General features: G+C 40.4%; 1 protein-coding gene across 2 annotated transcripts in view; it reads left to right on the forward strand.

Annotated features, from left to right (window-relative positions):
* The first annotated feature begins 1,175 nt into the window (after positions 1–1,175).
* The window catches only part of agap1 (ArfGAP with GTPase domain, ankyrin repeat and PH domain 1), a 234,564-nt gene continuing 217,561 nt past the window's right edge, over positions 1,176–18,178 (forward strand). For both annotated transcript variants that reach the window (XM_075477312.1, XM_075477313.1), the window contains exon 1: positions 1,176–2,154. In XM_075477312.1, coding sequence (XP_075333427.1) covers positions 1,992–2,154 — 163 coding nt within the window. In that variant the 5' untranslated portion in view covers positions 1,176–1,991. The remainder of the gene's footprint in view (positions 2,155–18,178) is intronic.

Below are 18,178 nucleotides of genomic sequence, written 5' to 3' on the forward strand. Positions count from 1 at the left end.
TGCTGCCGCCTGCCGACAGCCGCACCTGTTACTGTGTTTGCTGCTCGGTCTGCACAGCAGGCAGTGATACGAAGGGAGAGAAAATAGGACCACACTGCACACCATGCTGAGATATGCCAAGTTTTCAGCTAACAGCTCTTTGGGAATCACCTTGTTGCTGCAGAAATCCTGTTTTCTGTCTGTCACACTGTGTTATCTTTGCTGTTTTTCACACATGCAGCTAAAGAAATGGGAACAAATCTTAATTCCAGTCTAAAACCCACAAAGAGCTTCGAGATTATTCATTTCTGGTGGCAGAAAACAGTTTAATCATTTAATTTATATTAATTGTTCCATAATTAGTCATTAGATTATATCTTATATTCCTTTTTTAAGCTTTAAATTGAATCTTATTTACTTTTTCTTGATGTTGAATAACATATAATTCTTATTATTGTCTGTTTTTTTTCCTATTTTTCTACTTTTAGACGTGATAACATTCATTATTTTGGGATTAGGATTTTTTTTAAACTGAATTTCTCATATTAATTTGACTCTTTTGGTAACTGAAAGCAGTTTTAACGTAAATGTACAAAATAGTTGAAACAATGAAGCTGTTTTTCACAGATGCAACTAAAGAAATGGGAACAAATGATGTGTATCTGTGACAGGCTGCTGGGAACAAAGTGCCTAAAGATCCAGTTTAAAACGGCTTCTTTGCTCAGTTTTCTGTTATGTTATTGTTTAGGACTCTGTTTTATTTTGTGTTTTTTTGTGTTATGTTTTATTTAGTGTTTTATTTAGAATTTTTAGTTTTACTTGGTGTTTTTTTCGTGTTTTTTTCTGTCTATTTTTTTGTTTTTTCTGTTTTACACAACACTGGTTCATCCCTTGAGTTAGGAGCCTTTTTTCTGCCTGAATCACTCAATAATAAATAAATAAATAAATACATGAATAAATAAATAATAATAATTATTATTTTTATTATTATTAATAAAAATAGGACCTAAAAATAAAGAAATAATTGGTTTAGTTTACAGTTTTAGATCCTCAGTACTTAAAAAATGTGAAATTCAGAGGTGGGAAAGGTCTTTGGGAGAATTGAGCTTTGTTACTTTGAAACCCGTAACCAGAAGTCGCGCTGTCACGGTGTGCAGCTTGATCCTCCGGGAGGAAACACATTGACGGTAATGACGTTCCCGGCTGGGATCCTGAGGCTCCAGCCGACACGGGACGGACTCCACCGCACTGCCAGCCAGGCTCGGGCTCCGTTCATGGGACATACCTGTCAGAGACTCATCCTTCGCAGCACCTGGTGACTTTGAGCTCTTTTCGGCTTCAGTTGCTGGGGTTTAAACCAGTCCGGAGGAGGTTATTTTGCGGGTTTTTGGCGCAGCTGGTTCCCGGAGCGGAGACAAAACAACGCAGGGAGGAAAGGACTGGAGCGGGCATCCTAACTGCCCACCACCAAGTGTTTACCAGCTGTTACCTGCTGCCTTTTTACCCCGCTGTTACAGGCAGCCCCGGTACCCTCTCCGGGGATCTAACCCCCGCTGTCTGTCCTAATGCGAGGCGGACGTTAAGCGCTGGAAAGCGGCCAGTTTTCCCTCTTTTCCCCGGCTTCTGGAAGCTACAGCTAGTTAGCTTTAGCCAGCTAGCAGCTAGGCCGTTTCCCAGCCTCCACGTCCGGTCAGTTATGACTGCAAGTGACTTAAAAATATCGTTTTAATCCGAGCAAGTGTCCGTTTCATCTCACACGGGCGTGTAGGGATATGGGGAAGCGGTGCTCCGCCTGCCGCACATCTGTCACCGCAGCGGAACTGGGAAGCGGGACACCCCGGGGAGCAGCCGCCTTCCCCGGACAGTAGGAGCCGCCGGGCCGCCGCCGCCGCTGGAGGAGCCGCTCGGGTCCAGATTCTCCAGGGATGTAGAGGAGGAAGAGTTTGATTATAAGAGCGAACCCATACACGTGTTAGCTGCATTGTCCCGGGCGTCCTCCCCTGTCCGCGGGGATGAACTACCAGCAGCACCTGGCCAACTCGGCCGCCATCCGATCCGAAATCCAGAGGTTCGAGTCCGTGCACCCGAACATCTACTCCATCTACGAGCTGCTGGAGCGGGTGGAGGAGCCGCTGCTGCAGAACCAGATCCGGGAGCATGTCATCGCCATCGAAGGTAGGAGAACCGAGCCTCCGCCACATTCCCAGGCCCCACATGGGCTGAGGGATGCCGCACATTCCCGCTCCAGTGTCGCCGGGCTCCATCTTCTCATTGAGATGCTTGTTTTTAACTTAGCCTGGAAATGTGCCCCAAAAATCCTCCTGCTGTCATCTTTATTCTTTTAAAAAAGCAGCTGGAACCTGCAAATCACTTCTAAAATTATTCTAAATTCTTCATTTCACACTGAAGCCTCAGCTGCGGTCCAGGTTTGGGTGTCAAACGGGATAAATAACATGAAAATGCATTAAAAACACAGGATTCTGCACAGGTTTGGGTGTCAAACGGGATAAATTACATGAAAAAGCATTAAGAATACAGGATTCTGCACAGGTTTGGGTGTTAAACAGGTTAAATAACATGAAAATGCATTAAAAACACAGGATTCTGCACAGGTTTGGGTGTTAAACAGGTTAAATAACATGAAAATGCATTAAAACCACAGGATTCTGCACAGGTTTGGGTGTTAAACAGGTTAAATAACATGAAAATGCATTAAAAACACAGGATTCTGCACAGGTTTGGGTGTTAAACAGGTTAAATAACATGAAAATGCTTTAAAAACACAGGATTCTGCACAGGTTTGGGTGTTAAACAGGTTAAATAACATGAAAATGCATTAAAAACACAGGATTCTGCACAGGTTTGGGTGTTTAACAGGATAAATAACATGAAAATGCATTAAAAACACAGGATTCTGCACAGGTTTGGGTGTTAAACAGGATGAATAAAATGAAAATGCATTAAAAACACAGGATTCTGCTCAGGTTTGGGTGTTAAACAGAATAAATAAAATGAAAATGCATTAAAAACACAGGATTCTGCACAGGTTTGGGTGTTAAACAGGTTAAATAACATGAAAATGCATTAAAAACACAGGATTCTGCACAGGTTTGGGTGTTAAACAGGTTAAATAACATGAAAATGCATTAAAAACACAGGATTCTGCTCAGGTTTGGGTGTTAAACAGGTTAAATAACATGAAAATGCATTAAAAACACAGGATTCTGCACAGGTTTGGGTGTTAAACAGGATAAATAAAATGAAAATGCATTAAAAACACAGGATTCTGCACAGGTTTGGGTGTTAAACAGGATAAATAACATGAAAATGCATTAAAAACACAGGATTCTGCACAGGTTTGGGTGTTAAACAGGTTAAATAACATGAAAATGCATTAAAAACACAGGATTCTGCTCAGGTTTGGGTGTTAAACAGGATAAATAACATGAAAATGCATTAAAACCACAGGATTCTGCTCAGGTTTGGGTGTTAAACAGGTTAAATAACATGAAAATGCATTAAAAACACAGGATTCTGCACAGGTTTGGGTGTTAAACAGGATAAATAACATGAAAATGCATTAAAAACACAGGATTCTGCTCAGGTTTGGGTGTTAAACGGGTTAAATAACATGAAAATGCATTAAAAACACAGGATTCTGCACAGGTTTGGGTGTTAAACGGGTTAAATAACATGAAAATGCATTAAAAACACAGGATTCTGCACAGGTTTGGGTGTTAAACAGGTTAAATAACATGAAAATGCATTAAAAACACAGGATTCTGCACAGGTTTGGGTGTTAAACAGGTTAAATAACATGAAAATGCATTAAAAACACAGGATTCTGCACAGGTTTGGGTGTTAAACAGGATAAATAACATGAAAATGCTTTAAAAACACAGGATTCTGCACAGGTTTGGGTGTTAAACAGGATAAATAACATGAAAATGCATTAAAAACACAGGATTCTGCACACGTTTTGGGTGTTAAACAGGTTAAATAACATGAAAATGCATTAAAAACACAGGATTCTGCACAGGTTTGGGTGTTAAACAGGTTAAATAACATGAAAATGCATTAAAAACACAGGATTCTGCACAGGTTTGGGTGTTAAACAGGTTAAATAACATGAAAATGCATTAAAAACACAGGATTCTGCACAGGTTTGGGTGTTAAACAGGTTAAATAACATGAAAATGCATTAAAACCACAGGATTCTGCACAGGTTTGGGTGTTAAACAGGATAAATAACATGAAAATGCATTAAAAACACAGGATTCTGCACAGGTTTGGGTGTTAAACAGGTTAAATAACATGAAAATGCATTAAAAACACAGGATTCTGCACAGGTTTGGGTGTTAAACAGGTTAAATAACATGAAAATGCATTAAAAACACAGGATTCTGCACAGGTTTGGGTGTTAAACAGGTTAAATAACATGAAAATGCATTAAAAACACAGGATTCTGCACAGGTTTGGGTGTTAAACAGGTTAAATAACATGAAAATGCATTAAAAACACAGGATTCTGCACAGGTTTGGGTGTTAAACAGGATAAATAACATGAAAATGCATTAAAAACACAGGATTCTGCACAGGTTTGGGTGTTAAACAGGATAAATAACTTGAAAATGCATTAAAAACACAGGATTCTGCTCAGGTTTGGGTGTTAAACAGGTTAAATGACATGAAAATGCATTAAAAACACAGGATTCTGCTCAGGTTTGGGTGTTAAACAGGTTAAATAACATGAAAATGCATTAAAAACACAGGATTCTGCTCAGGTTTGGGTGTTAAACAGGTTAAATAACATGAAAATGCATTAAAAACACAGGATTCTGCACAGGTTTGGGTGTTAAACAGGATAAATAACATTAAAATGCATTAAAAACACAGGATTCTGCACAGGTTTGGGTGTTAAACAGGTTAAATAACATGAAAATGCATTAAAAACACAGGATTCTGCTCAGGTTTGGGTGTTAAACAGGTTAAATAACATGAAAATGCATTAAAAACACAGGATTCTGCTCAGGTTTGGGTGTTAAACAGGTTAAATAACATGAAAATGCATTAAAAACACAGGATTCTACACAGGTTTGGGTGTTAAACAGGTTAAATAACATGAAAATGCATTAAAAACACAGGATTCTGCACAGGTTTGGGTGTTAAACAGGTTAAATAACATGAAAATGCATTAAAAACACAGGATTCTGCTCAGGTTTGGGTGTTAAACAGGATAAATAACATGAAAATGCATTAAAAACATAGGATTCTGCTCAGGTTTGGGTGTTAAACAGGTTAAATAACATGAAAATGCATTAAAAACACAGGATTCTGCTCAGGTTTGGGTGTTAAACAGGTTAAATAACATGAAAATGCATTAAAAACACAGGATTCTGCACAGGTTTGGGTGTTAAACAGGTTAAATAACATGAAAATGCATTAAAAACACAGGATTCTGCTCAGGTTTGGGTGTTAAACAGGATAAATAACATGAAAATGCATTAAAAACACAGGATTCTGCTCAGGTTTGGGTGTTAAACAGGATAAATAACATGAAAATGCATTAAAAACACAGGATTCTGCTCAGGTTTGGGTGTTAAACAGGTTAAATAACATGAAAATGCATTAAAAACACAGGATTCTGCTCAGGTTTGGGTGTTAAACAGGTTAAATAACATGAAAATGCATTAAAAACACAGGATTCTGCTCAGGTTTGGGTGTTAAACAGGATAAATAACATGAAAATGCATTAAAAACACAGGATTCTGCTCAGGTTTGGGTGTTAAACAGGTTAAATAACATGAAAATGCATTAAAAACACAGGATTCTGCTCAGGTTTGGGTGTTAAACAGGTTAAATAACATTAAAATGCATTAAAAACACAGGATTCTGCTCAGGTTTGGGTGTTAAACAGGTTAAATAACATGAAAATGCATTAAAAACACAGGATTCTGCTCAGGTTTGGGTGTTAAACAGGTTAAATAACATGAAAATGCATTAAAAACACAGGATTCTACACAGGTTTGGGTGTTAAACAGGTTAAATAACATGAAAATGCATTAAAAACACAGGATTCTGCACAGGTTTGGGTGTTAAACAGGTTAAATAACATGAAAATGCATTAAAAACACAGGATTCTGCTCAGGTTTGGGTGTTAAACAGGATAAATAACATGAAAATGCATTAAAAACATAGGATTCTGCTCAGGTTTGGGTGTTAAACAGGTTAAATAACATGAAAATGCATTAAAAACACAGGATTCTGCTCAGGTTTGGGTGTTAAACAGGTTAAATAACATGAAAATGCATTAAAAACACAGGATTCTGCACAGGTTTGGGTGTTAAACAGGTTAAATAACATGAAAATGCATTAAAAACACAGGATTCTGCTCAGGTTTGGGTGTTAAACAGGATAAATAACATGAAAATGCATTAAAAACACAGGATTCTGCTCAGGTTTGGGTGTTAAACAGGTTAAATAACATGAAAATGCATTAAAAACACAGGATTCTGCTCAGGTTTGGGTGTTAAACAGGTTAAATAACATGAAAATGCATTAAAAACACAGGATTCTGCTCAGGTTTGGGTGTTAAACAGGTTAAATAACATGAAAATGCATTAAAAACACAGGATTCTGCTCAGGTTTGGGTGTTAAACAGGATAAATAACATGAAAATGCATTAAAAACACAGGATTCTGCTCAGGTTTGGGTGTTAAACAGGTTAAATAACATGAAAATGCATTAAAAACACAGGATTCTGCTCAGGTTTGGGTGTTAAACAGGTTAAATAACATGAAAATGCATTAAAAACACAGGATTCTGCTCAGGTTTGGGTGTTAAACAGGATAAATAACATGAAAATGCATTAAAAACACAGGATTCTGCTCAGGTTTGGGTGTTAAACAGGTTAAATAACATGAAAATGCATTAAAAACACAGGATTCTGCTCAGGTTTGGGTGTTAAACAGGTTAAATAACATGAAAATGCATTAAAAACACAGGATTCTGCTCAGGTTTGGGTGTTAAACAGGTTAAATAACATGAAAATGCATTAAAAACACAGGATTCTGCTCAGGTTTGGGTGTTAAACAGGATAAATAACATGAAAATGCATTAAAAACACAGGATTCTACACAGGTTTGGGTGTTAAACAGGTTAAATAACATGAAAATGCATTAAAAACACAGGATTCTGCTCAGGTTTGGGTGTTAAACAGGTTAAATAACATGAAAATGCATTAAAAACACAGGATTCTGCTCAGGTTTGGGTGTTAAACAGGATAAATAACATGAAAATGCATTAAAAACACAGGATTCTGCTCAGGTTTGGGTGTTAAACAGGTTAAATAACATGAAAATGCATTAAAAACACAGGATTCTGCTCAGGTTTGGGTGTTAAACAGGTTAAATAACATGAAAATGCATTAAAAACACAGGATTCTGCACAGGTTTGGGTGTTAAACAGGATAAATAACATGAAAATGCATTAAAAACACAGGATTCTGCACAGGTTTGGGTGTTAAACAGGTTAAATAACATGAAAATGCATTAAAAACACAGGATTCTGCACAGGTTTGGGTGTTAAACAGGTTAAATAACATGAAAATGCATTAAAAACACAGGATTCCGGCTCCCGTTGCAGCGTATCTGTGGTGGAGCTTCGTATGTCAGAGATAAAGACTAAGAGGATTGTTTCTGTTGCCTCAGATTATCAGTTTGGGAACTCAAACTCTCCGTTTAGGACCAAACTCTTTAACGTTATTGCCACAGAGGATCATCGGTGGGTAGAAGATCCAGCTCGTGCACAAAGCTCTCGGTTGAAATCCTTCCTCTGGTCAGATTCTTATGGTCTGTTGGTTCCTTTCTCCAGGTTTTGTGGGAGTTTTCAGAGGCTGACGTTGAGTTATTTTCATTTTTAATGTTCTCCAAAGTGTGTCTGCTCAGAGGAAAGAAGAACTGGGGCTATTTAAAGTCCTTTCTCTGGTTTCTGTGGTAGATTTTTAACTCCTGGGGTTCATGGTGGGTTGTATTGATGATGTTTAATGTGAGCAGCTGGAGTAACCCTGGAAACGAAGGCTTTTTTTTAATTTTTTTTTTTTTATACATATATATCTTTATTAGGTTGTCAATATACAATCCAAGATCAATCTGAAAGGATACATTTCACCTATTTTTCCCCTTTTAGAACTCCCACAACCACCTCCCCCAACATAGTCACATAACAATGCATTATTATTATTATTAGCATTATTATTACCCATAATAATGCTAATAAGCATTATTAATACCCATAATAATGCTTATTAGCATTATTATGGGTATTATGGGTTTTTTCTTTGGGGTGGGGATAAAGTTATGAAGTAAAATACGTCTACGAGCTCCCAAAGATGCAAAAGCGAAACGATTATTTTCCCTGTTGGTGAAGAGTGTGAGATCTGCAGGCACACCAAAGATGGAGGTGAAGGGCTCGAAAGCTCTGGCTTGTTTAGAGCTTTTGACAGAGTGCTGTAAAAGGAGGACCAATAGAAACGAAGGCTTCATTGATAGATTTCACTGAGGGAAAACGGGGTTTATGGTCAGATTTAGTTAAAGCTTGAAAGTCAGATGCTGATCGGTTAATCCAGTGAAGTGAGCACAGTGATGCATAAATCCTGTTAATCTGACCCCGGATTAAAAACAGCAGATTTCAGACCAAAGACTGCGAGGAGACGTGGTGTCTGAGGCGGTTTCATTCTGAGCAGAAACCAGCCGTTCCACATTTAAAGGGACAGTTCGCCTCTTTAAAGGGACAGTTCGCCTCTTCTGACATGAAGCTGTGTAACATCCCATAACAGCAGCATCATTTCTGAACATCTTCTTACCCCCTGCTGCGTCCTGTGAGCAGAGTTCCAGCCTCGTTTTGGTGTTGATGAAGGTAGTCCGGCTAGTTGGCTGGGGTTTAAAACATAAAGCGTTTTGCTTCTCAGAACAATATGCGTTCAACAGAGTAATACATTTGCATCACAAAATGGTTCTCCAGAAAAAGTCAGACCTCACAATCTCTTATTTTAACACGAGCTGTTCCAGATGTTCCAGAAGTTCTGACCAAAACATGGCCGAGGTTCGGTCTGGGATCTTCTTCTTCTGGAGGATCAGAACCAGAGGTGGCAGAGGTGGCAGAGGTGGCAGAGGTTGCAGAGGTGGCAGAGGTGGCAGAGGTGGCAGAGGTGGCAGAGGTGGCAGAGGTGGCAGAGGTGGCAGAGGTGGCAGAGGTCGCTTTGCCTCGCATTGAGTCTCTGATGCTCCAGATAACCCACGCCGTGCTTCGTCCTCGAGCTTCGTCCTCGAGCTTCGTCCTCGAGCTTCGTCCTCGAGCTTCGTCCTCGAGCTTCGTCCTCGAGCTTCGTCCCCGTGCTTCGTCCCCGAGCTTCGTCCCCGAGCCTCGTCCTCGAGCTTCGTCCTCGAGCTTCGTCCTCGAGCTTCGTCCTCGAGCTTCGTCCTCGAGCTTCGTCCCCGTGCTTCGTCCCCGAGCTTCGTCCCCGAGCCTCGTCCTCGAGCTTCGTCCTCGAGCTTCGTCCTCGAGCTTCGTCCTTGAGCCTCGTCCTCGAGTTTCGTCCTCGAGCTTCGTCTTCGAGCTTCGTCTTCGAGCTTCGTCTTCGAGCTTCGTCCTTGAGCCTCATCCTCGAGCTTCGTCCTCGAGCCTCGGGCTTCGTCCTCGAGCCTCAAACTTCGTCCTTGAGCGTCCTCCTCGAGCTTCGTCCTTGAGCTTTGTCCTTGAGCCTCAAACTTCGTCCTCGAGCCTCAAACTTCGTCCTTGAGCTTCGCCCTCGAGCTTCGTCCTCGAGCTTTGTCCTCGAGCTTCGTCCTTGAGCTTCGTCCTCGAGCTTTGTCCTCGAGCTTCGTCCTTGAGCTTCGTCCTCGAGCCTCGCCCTCGAACCTCGCCCTCTCAGCGCACATCTGGATATGTTGTTGGGATTCATGTCGGCCCCTGAGCCGTGCGTCGTGTGAAACTGTTTCCACTGTGGGACAAAGTCTCAGGTGGTTTCAGGAGTAAAACGTCTTTCCAACCCTGCGCTGGTTTGATGTGTTGGTGATTCAGTTTTATTTACAAACCCTGAAAAGCTTTATTGTTGCTTTGTTGTTGCTTTGTTGTTGCTCTGTTGTTGCTTTGTTGTTGCTTTGCTGTTGCTTTGTTGTTGCTCTGTTGTTGCTTTGTTGTTGCTTTATTGTTGCTTTGCTGTTGCTCTGTTGTTGCTTTGTTGTTGCTGTTGTTGCTTTGTTGTTGCTTTGTTGTTGCTTTATTGTTGCTTTGCTGTTGCTTTGCTGTTGCTTTGTTGTTGCTTTATTGTTGCTTTGTTGTTGCTTTGTTGTTGCTTTGTTGTTGCTGTTGTTGCTTTGTTGCTTTATTGTTGCTTTGTTGTTGCTGTTGTTGCTTTGTTGTTGCTTTGTTGTTGCTTTGTTGCTTTACTGTTGCTCTGTTGTTGCTTTGTTGTTGCTTTATTGTTGCTTTGTTGTTGCTTTGCTGTTGCTTTGTTGTTGCTCTGTTGTTACTCTGTTGCTTTGTTGTTGCTTTGTTGTTGCTGTTGTTGCTTTGTTGCTGTTGTTGCTCTGTTGTTGCTTTATTGTTGCTCTGTTGTTGCTTTGTTGTTGCTTTATTGTTGCTTTGTTGTTGCTTTGCTGTTGCTTTGTTGTTGTTGCTCTGTTGTTACTCTGTTGTTGCTTTGTTGTTGTTGCTTTGTTGTTGCTCTGTTGTTACTCTGTTGTTGCTTTGTTGTTGCTTTGCTGTTGCTTTGTTGTTGTTGCTTTGTTGTTGCTCTGTTGTTGCTTTGTTGTTGCTTTGTTGTTGCTTTATTGTTGCTCTATTCTAGTGCTGGGCGGTATGACCAAAAATACATATCACGGTATTTTTTCACAGTATCACGGTTTCACGGTATATCACGGTATTTTTTTTTCATGCATAATTAGGTGTTCACAGCATTTTCTACAGATTGAGAACAGAATTAAAAATTAAAATAAAAATTCTTCAAAATAATTCCTTTGTTAATAATTGGTCACACAGAACTTTATTGTATTAATATTCACATCTTCATTGTAAACAAATGAATAACATAGCTAATTACACTGGTGGGACTGTTCAGCTCTGTTTCAGACTGATACCTCCGGTTCAGGCTGCTCCTCATCCTCAACGCGTCTCTTTTTCAATCGTGGAAAATATTTTTCAATACTCATCTGGATTGAAGCAGCAAACATTCAGTGTAAGAGTTTAAAAAACCTAATTTATTTGATTCACAGCTGCTAGTGTTTAGACCTCGACAACCCAACTACATTTTTTTTTTTTTTTACGGCAAACTTGCGACTAGTTAACTTTATAAAGAAGGCGTAATAGCTTGTTTGCTATGGGTCGGGTTGGGTCGGGACAACATTGTATTAAAAATATAAAATATTTTTATAGGACTTTTTAATGTGTGATTTTATAAAGTTGCACGTGATACCAACCTGTTGGGAATTTCGCCAGCCGTCTTCTTTTGGTTGAGCTAATCTACGCGACGCTGAAGCTAGCAAGCTTCCACGCTTCCAGGGATGATCTCGCTGATGGAGACACACGCGGTGTGCACGGAGGGGAGGGGCTGTGTGTGTGTGTGAGTAGGCTATGCGAGAGAGACGCATGACTGACAGAGACGGAGGGAGAGCAGGGAAATGAAATGCAGCTTAACGAATATGAGTATTTTTTTTAAATAGCGTTAAAAAATAGACAGTAAACATGCGTGTTTAGAAGCGCAACACTGAAAAGGGTCCCATCTCAAACAATGTCGCGTGACGCAGCGTTCCCCCCGTTGTGTAATCAAATACATCGGTATGGCGGTATATTAAAAATTCATATCATAATGAAATTATAAACCGGTATTCGGTATGAACCGGCCCAGCACTACTCTGTTGTTGCTTTGCTGTTGCTTTGCTGTTGCTCTGTTGTTGCTCTGTTGTTGCTTTGCTGTTGCTCTGTTGTTGCTTTGTTGTTGCTTTGCTGTTGCTTTGCTGTTGCTTTGTTGTTGCTCTGTTGTTGCTTTGTTGTTGCTCTGTTGTTGCTCTGTTGTTGCTTTGCTGTTGCTTTGCTGTTGCTCTGTTATTGCTTTGTTGTTGCTCTGTTGTTGCTCTGTTGTTGCTTTGTTGTTGCTCTGTTGTTGCTCTGTTGTTGCTCTATTGTTGCTTTGTTGTTGCTCTGTTGTTGCTCTGTTGTTGCTTTGCTGTTGCTTTGCTGTTGCTCTATTGTTGCTTTGTTGTTGCTCTGTTGTTGCTTTGTTGTTGCTCTGTTGTTGCTTTGCTGTTGCTCTGTTGTTGCTTTGTTGTTGCTTTGTTGTTGCTTTGTTGTTGCTTTGTTGTTGCTTTGCTGTTGCTCTGTTGTTGCTTTGCTGTTGCTCTGTTGTTGCTTTGTTGTTGCTTTGTTGTTGCTTTGTTGTTGCTTTGCTGTTGCTTTGCTGTTGCTCTGTTGTTGCTTTGCTGTTGCTCTGTTGTTGCTTTATTGTTGCTTTGCTGTTGCTTTGCTGTTGCTCTGTTGTTGCTTTATTGTTGCTCTGTTGTTGCTTTGCTGTTGCTTTATTGTTGCGTTGTTGTTGCTTTGCTGTTGCTCTGTTGTTGCTTTATTGTTGCTATGCTGTTGCTTTGCTGTTGCTCTGTTGTTGCTTTATTGTTGCTCTGTTTTTGCTTTGCTGTTGCTTTATTGTTGCTCTGTTGTTGCTTTGCTGTTGCTTTGCTGTTGCTTTATTGTTGCTTTATTGTTGCTTTGCTGTTGCTTTGCTGTTGCTCTGTTGTTGCTTTATTGTTGCTCTGTTTTTTGCTTTGCTGTTGCTTTATTGTTGCTCTGTTGTTGCTTTATTGTTGCTCTGTTTTTGCTTTGCTGTTGCTTTGCTGTTGCTTTATTGTTGCTTTGCTGTTGCTTTGCTGTTGCTCTGTTGTTGCTTTATTGTTGCTCTGTTTTTTGCTTTGCTGTTGCATTACATTTTTTTTTTTTTTTACGGCAAACTTGCGACTAGTTAACTTTATAAAGAAGGCGTAATAGCTTGTTTGCTATGGGTCGGGTTGGGTCGGGACAACATTGTATTAAAAATATAAAATATTTTTATAGGACTTTTTAATGTGTGATTTTATAAAGTTGCACGTGATACCAACCTGTTGGGAATTTCGCCAGCCGTCTTCTTTTGGTTGAGCTAATCTACGCGACGCTGAAGCTAGCAAGCTTCCACGCTTCCAGGGATGATCTCGCTGATGGAGACACGCGGTGTGCACGGAGGGGAGGGGCTGTGTTGTGTGTGTGAGTAGGCTATGCGAGAGAGACGCATGACTGACAGAGACGGAGGGAGAGCAGGGAAATGAAATGCAGCTTAACGAATATGAGTATTTTTTTTAAATAGCGTTAAAAAATAGACAGTAAACATGCGTGTTTAGAAGCGCAACACTGAAAAGGGTCCCATCTCAAACAATGTCGCGTGACGCAGCGTTCCCCCCGTTGTGTAATCAAATACATCGGTATGGCGGTATATTAAAAATTCATATCATAATGAAATTATAAACCGGTATTCGGTATGAACCGGCCCAGCACTACTCTGTTGTTGCTTTGCTGTTGCTTTGCTGTTGCTCTGTTGTTGCTCTGTTGTTGCTTTGCTGTTGCTCTGTTGTTGCTTTGTTGTTGCTTTGCTGTTGCTTTGCTGTTGCTTTGTTGTTGCTCTGTTGTTGCTTTGTTGTTGCTCTGTTGTTGCTCTGTTGTTGCTTTGCTGTTGCTTTGCTGTTGCTCTGTTGTTGCTTTATTGTTGCTCTGTTGTTGCTTTGCTGTTGCTTTATTGTTGCGTTGTTGTTGCTTTGCTGTTGCTCTGTTGTTGCTTTATTGTTGCTATGCTGTTGCTTTGCTGTTGCTCTGTTGTTGCTTTATTGTTGCTCTGTTTTTGCTTTGCTGTTGCTTTATTGTTGCTCTGTTGTTGCTTTGCTGTTGCTTTGCTGTTGCTTTATTGTTGCTTTATTGTTGCTTTGCTGTTGCTTTGCTGTTGCTCTGTTGTTGCTTTATTGTTGCTCTGTTTTTTGCTTTGCTGTTGCTTTATTGTTGCTCTGTTGTTGCTTTACTGTTGCTCTGTTTTTGCTTTGCTGTTGCTTTGCTGTTGCTTTATTGTTGCTTTGCTGTTGCTTTGCTGTTGCTCTGTTGTTGCTTTATTGTTGCTCTGTTTTTTGCTTTGCTGTTGCTTTATTGTTGCTCTGTTGTTGCTTTATTGTTGCTCTGTTGTTGCTTTATTGTTGCTCTGTTTTTGCTTTGCTGTTGCTTTGCTGTTGCTTTATTGTTGCTTTGCTGTTGCTCTGTTGTTGCTTTATTGTTGCTCTGTTTTTGCTTTGCTGTTGCTTTATTGTTGCTTTGTTGTTGCTTTGCTGTTGCTTTGTTGCGTTTTCAGTGATATATCAGCTTAAAGCTGTAAATGGCTCCACGTTTGGCTGTAAAGAAGCTTTAAGTGATGTGTTTTCTGCTCTGAGGCGCCACATTTCAGAGGAACGGGCCCTTCTCAGCGCTTTGTCTGCTTCTGTCTGCGGTCAGCGAACGCACCATGTGACCCACTTAGCTTGGCCGCCGTGTGTTTGCTCACCTTCAGAGCTGCGTCCACACGTTGCTGTTCTCAGGTTTCAGCCGTTTGTGATGCGGCTGCGGCTGAGATAAAGAGGCCGGTCGGCAGAGCAGATCCCAGGCAGCGGCGTGGATCATCTCTCTTTCTGGAGGCCGGTTCCAGCCCGTCAGTTTGTCACTGATCTCAGAGTCAAACAGCAAATCATGGGGAGGTGGAGGGATCTCCGACGTGGCCCTAACAATTCAATGAAGTGTGTTCCCCAAAGTTTAGGAAGGTCCAGTTCATTCATAAAGCACCAAATCCCAACAACGTGACCTCAGGGTTGGTCCATTTGGTATGTTTTTATTTGAACAATAAACATTGACCATGAGGAAAGATGCTTTGTACCAGGTTATAGCAGGAAATGCTAATTTCCACCTGTAGTAGTTCCACATTTCATCCAGAGACTGTTTAAACAACAAGTCGCCTCAGGAAACCAGAACCTCTCAGTCAGTCAGTTTTTATTTGCACTTTATTCACTTAGTTTGAGGAACTGAAACACATTTCCGTGCAGATTTGGTCCTAATTCTTGGAAAAATTGATGCTTTTTGCCTAGTTTTTGCATTTCAGAGGTTTAAATGGTCCTTTTTTCTGAAGATGGAACCCAAATAAAAGCAACAAATCAGACTTTTCCCTCTAAATGTTTTGACTTTTGACGTCACGGTCGGGTTGAATCTTCCCAAACACGAATATCTGCCGCCTCCCGCGCTCTGGGATCTGTTTCTGTCCACGGGACGATGCCGACTCGTGCAGCCTGGCGCTGCTTCGTGTCAGGCCGGAGGTGCAGCGCTGTTATCGTGCCGGGCGGGCTCTCACAAAGCTCTTGCATAACTGATAGACGGCAGCTAACGACAGCAATAACAGTAATGAGGAGGCGCGGGGATGCTTTTAACCCGGGTTTTTAGCCCTTACGTAACGGCCTGTCTTGAGAAATTACGCTGAGGTCTCTGCACCTTTTGTCCCCCCCGAAAAGCCCCGCCTCCTCCCACGCTGACTACACCAGATTAAGGCCAACTGCAGACGTCATCCTGCCTCTGTGAGCCCGTTTGTTCTGCTGCAGGCCCTGTTTTCATCAGCTCTGATATCATGAGTCATCATCATGCAGAGCAGCGAGCGCGCTCAGTGGAGGCGGCGCTGAAGCTCCGCCCATCCGACGGCGGTGAGGATCACGGCGGTGAGGATCACGGCGGTGAGGATCACGGCAGCAGCTGACCTCTGACCTGAGGTGACCCTCCCACTCACATCTGTCCTGCTGCCTGAACTCAACCAAACACGAGCTCTGATCCTGCATCATTCGCTCCTGATTCCTTCAGGAAGTCGGCGAGCTGCGTGAGGATAAATCTGGAAAATCACCGAAGGAAATCCTGAGAGAATACAGCCGGGAATCCTTCAGAGAGTTCACAGCCAGCCTGTCGTTCAGGTTACTGTTAAACTCAAGTTATACTCTGAACACGCTCCCAAGTTCATGGAGGAAGTTTTAGGAAGTCCAAATACTACATACTACATACTACATACTGCATACTGCATACTGCATACTGTATACTACATACTGTATACTGCATACTGCATACTACATACTTGCATACTGCATACTGCATACTACATACTGCATACTACATACTGCATACTGCATACTACATACTGTATACTGCATACTGCATACTGCATACTACATACTGCATACTGCATACTGCATACTACATACTGCATACTACATACTACATTCTGCATACTACATACTGCATACTACATACTACATTCTGCATACTGCATACTACATACTACATACTGCATACTACATACTACATACTACATACTACATACTGCATACTACATACTACATACTACATACTGCATACTACATACTGCATACTACATACTGCATACTACATACTACATACTACATTCTGCATACTGCATACTGCATACTACATACTACATACTGCATACTACATACTGCATACTACATACTACATTCTGCATACTGCATACTACATACTACATACTGCATACTGCATACTACATACTGCATACTGCATACTACATTCTGCATACTGCATACTGCATACTACATACTACATACTACATACTGCATAGTACATACTGCATACTACATACTGCATACTACATTCTGCATACTGCATACTGCATACTACATACTGCATACTGCATACTACATACTACATTCTGCATACTGCATACTACATACTACATACTACATACTGCATACTACATACTGCCTACTACATACTACATACTGCATAGTACATACTGCATACTGCATACTACATACTGCATACTACATACTGCATACTGCATACTACATACTGCATACTACATACTGCATACTACGTACTACATACTGCGTACTACATACTGCATACTACGTACTACATACTGCATACTACATACTGCATACTACACACTGCATACTCATCGATCAGACAGTATGCAGAGCGTTTACCCACAATGCATTTCGCTCCTGCCCGAGCCGAAATCAGCTGGCCTGAAGCTGATTTCTCTTAAGCTCTAAACTCTGTAAACTTTAGCAACAGCTCCCGTGTTTAGCTTCTGCAGAATCTCCGAAAATGCCCCGTAACACCGCAACTTTCAAAGAAAAGGAAGCAACAAATGCGCTTTGCAAGATGCAATAAAAGAAAATCTATCAGATCAGCTGATGAAGCATCGGGAAGCAGCACAGCTGACCGTAAACTGTTGTTAGGAACCCGAGTTAATGACAGCGGCTGCTCATACATGTTGCACGTCTCAATGAACTGATACGCAATCTTTTATTGTATTGTATTGAGCTTGTATTCTATATTAATAAGATTATTTTATTCAATATTAGTATTAAGGGCCTGAGCATTTATTCTGTTTTTGAGCAATTGTTTCTAATACGAATGTATTGAATTCCCCTATTTAAATCTTTAAATGCCGTTTTCTTAAAATCAGTTTTTATATATTTTTCCAGTATCAATATCTCAGCCTATGGAGCACCTACTAACACCAAACTTTCCAGTTCAAGAATCTTTATTGTCACTATGCAGGCATAATGAAATTTAGTTCAGGAACTCTTGGCTTTGTACACACAAAAAATATGAAAAGATATCTAAATAATATACACTTAGCAGTATTATGAAGATATTTACAGAAGGATTTGTTGATAAATCATTCCTGGCCTGATTTATGTGACATTATGATAAAAAAAACATGGCAAAAATCGCTTGTTTTTTGGGCTATGGACAGTATAGTTTGATTTCCTAGGAAATGAAAGCAGATATCCTGAAATCCCTCCATAATTTTCTGTTCATTTTGTGTGTAAACAAAATAAAAAAAGAATTTTGCACCTGGCTTTATCACATATTCAGATCTATCTTCTGGAAATATCTGCAAATATGCACATATTTAATGAGATAATGCTTAATTTACATAATTAAACATACACATTTCTCAAACTTGTAATACATTTTTTTTTCATACTTGTATAAGTAATCAACTGAGGAAGTTTCATGGTGACATCTATTATTTTAAAATATTACCCTATTCACCTGTGGTGTTTAACCCCTTTAAAAGCAGGCGAATC

The sequence above is a fragment of the Odontesthes bonariensis genome, chromosome 11 (genome assembly GCF_027942865.1).
Source record: "Odontesthes bonariensis isolate fOdoBon6 chromosome 11, fOdoBon6.hap1, whole genome shotgun sequence".
NCBI lineage: Eukaryota > Metazoa > Chordata > Actinopteri > Atheriniformes > Atherinopsidae > Odontesthes > Odontesthes bonariensis.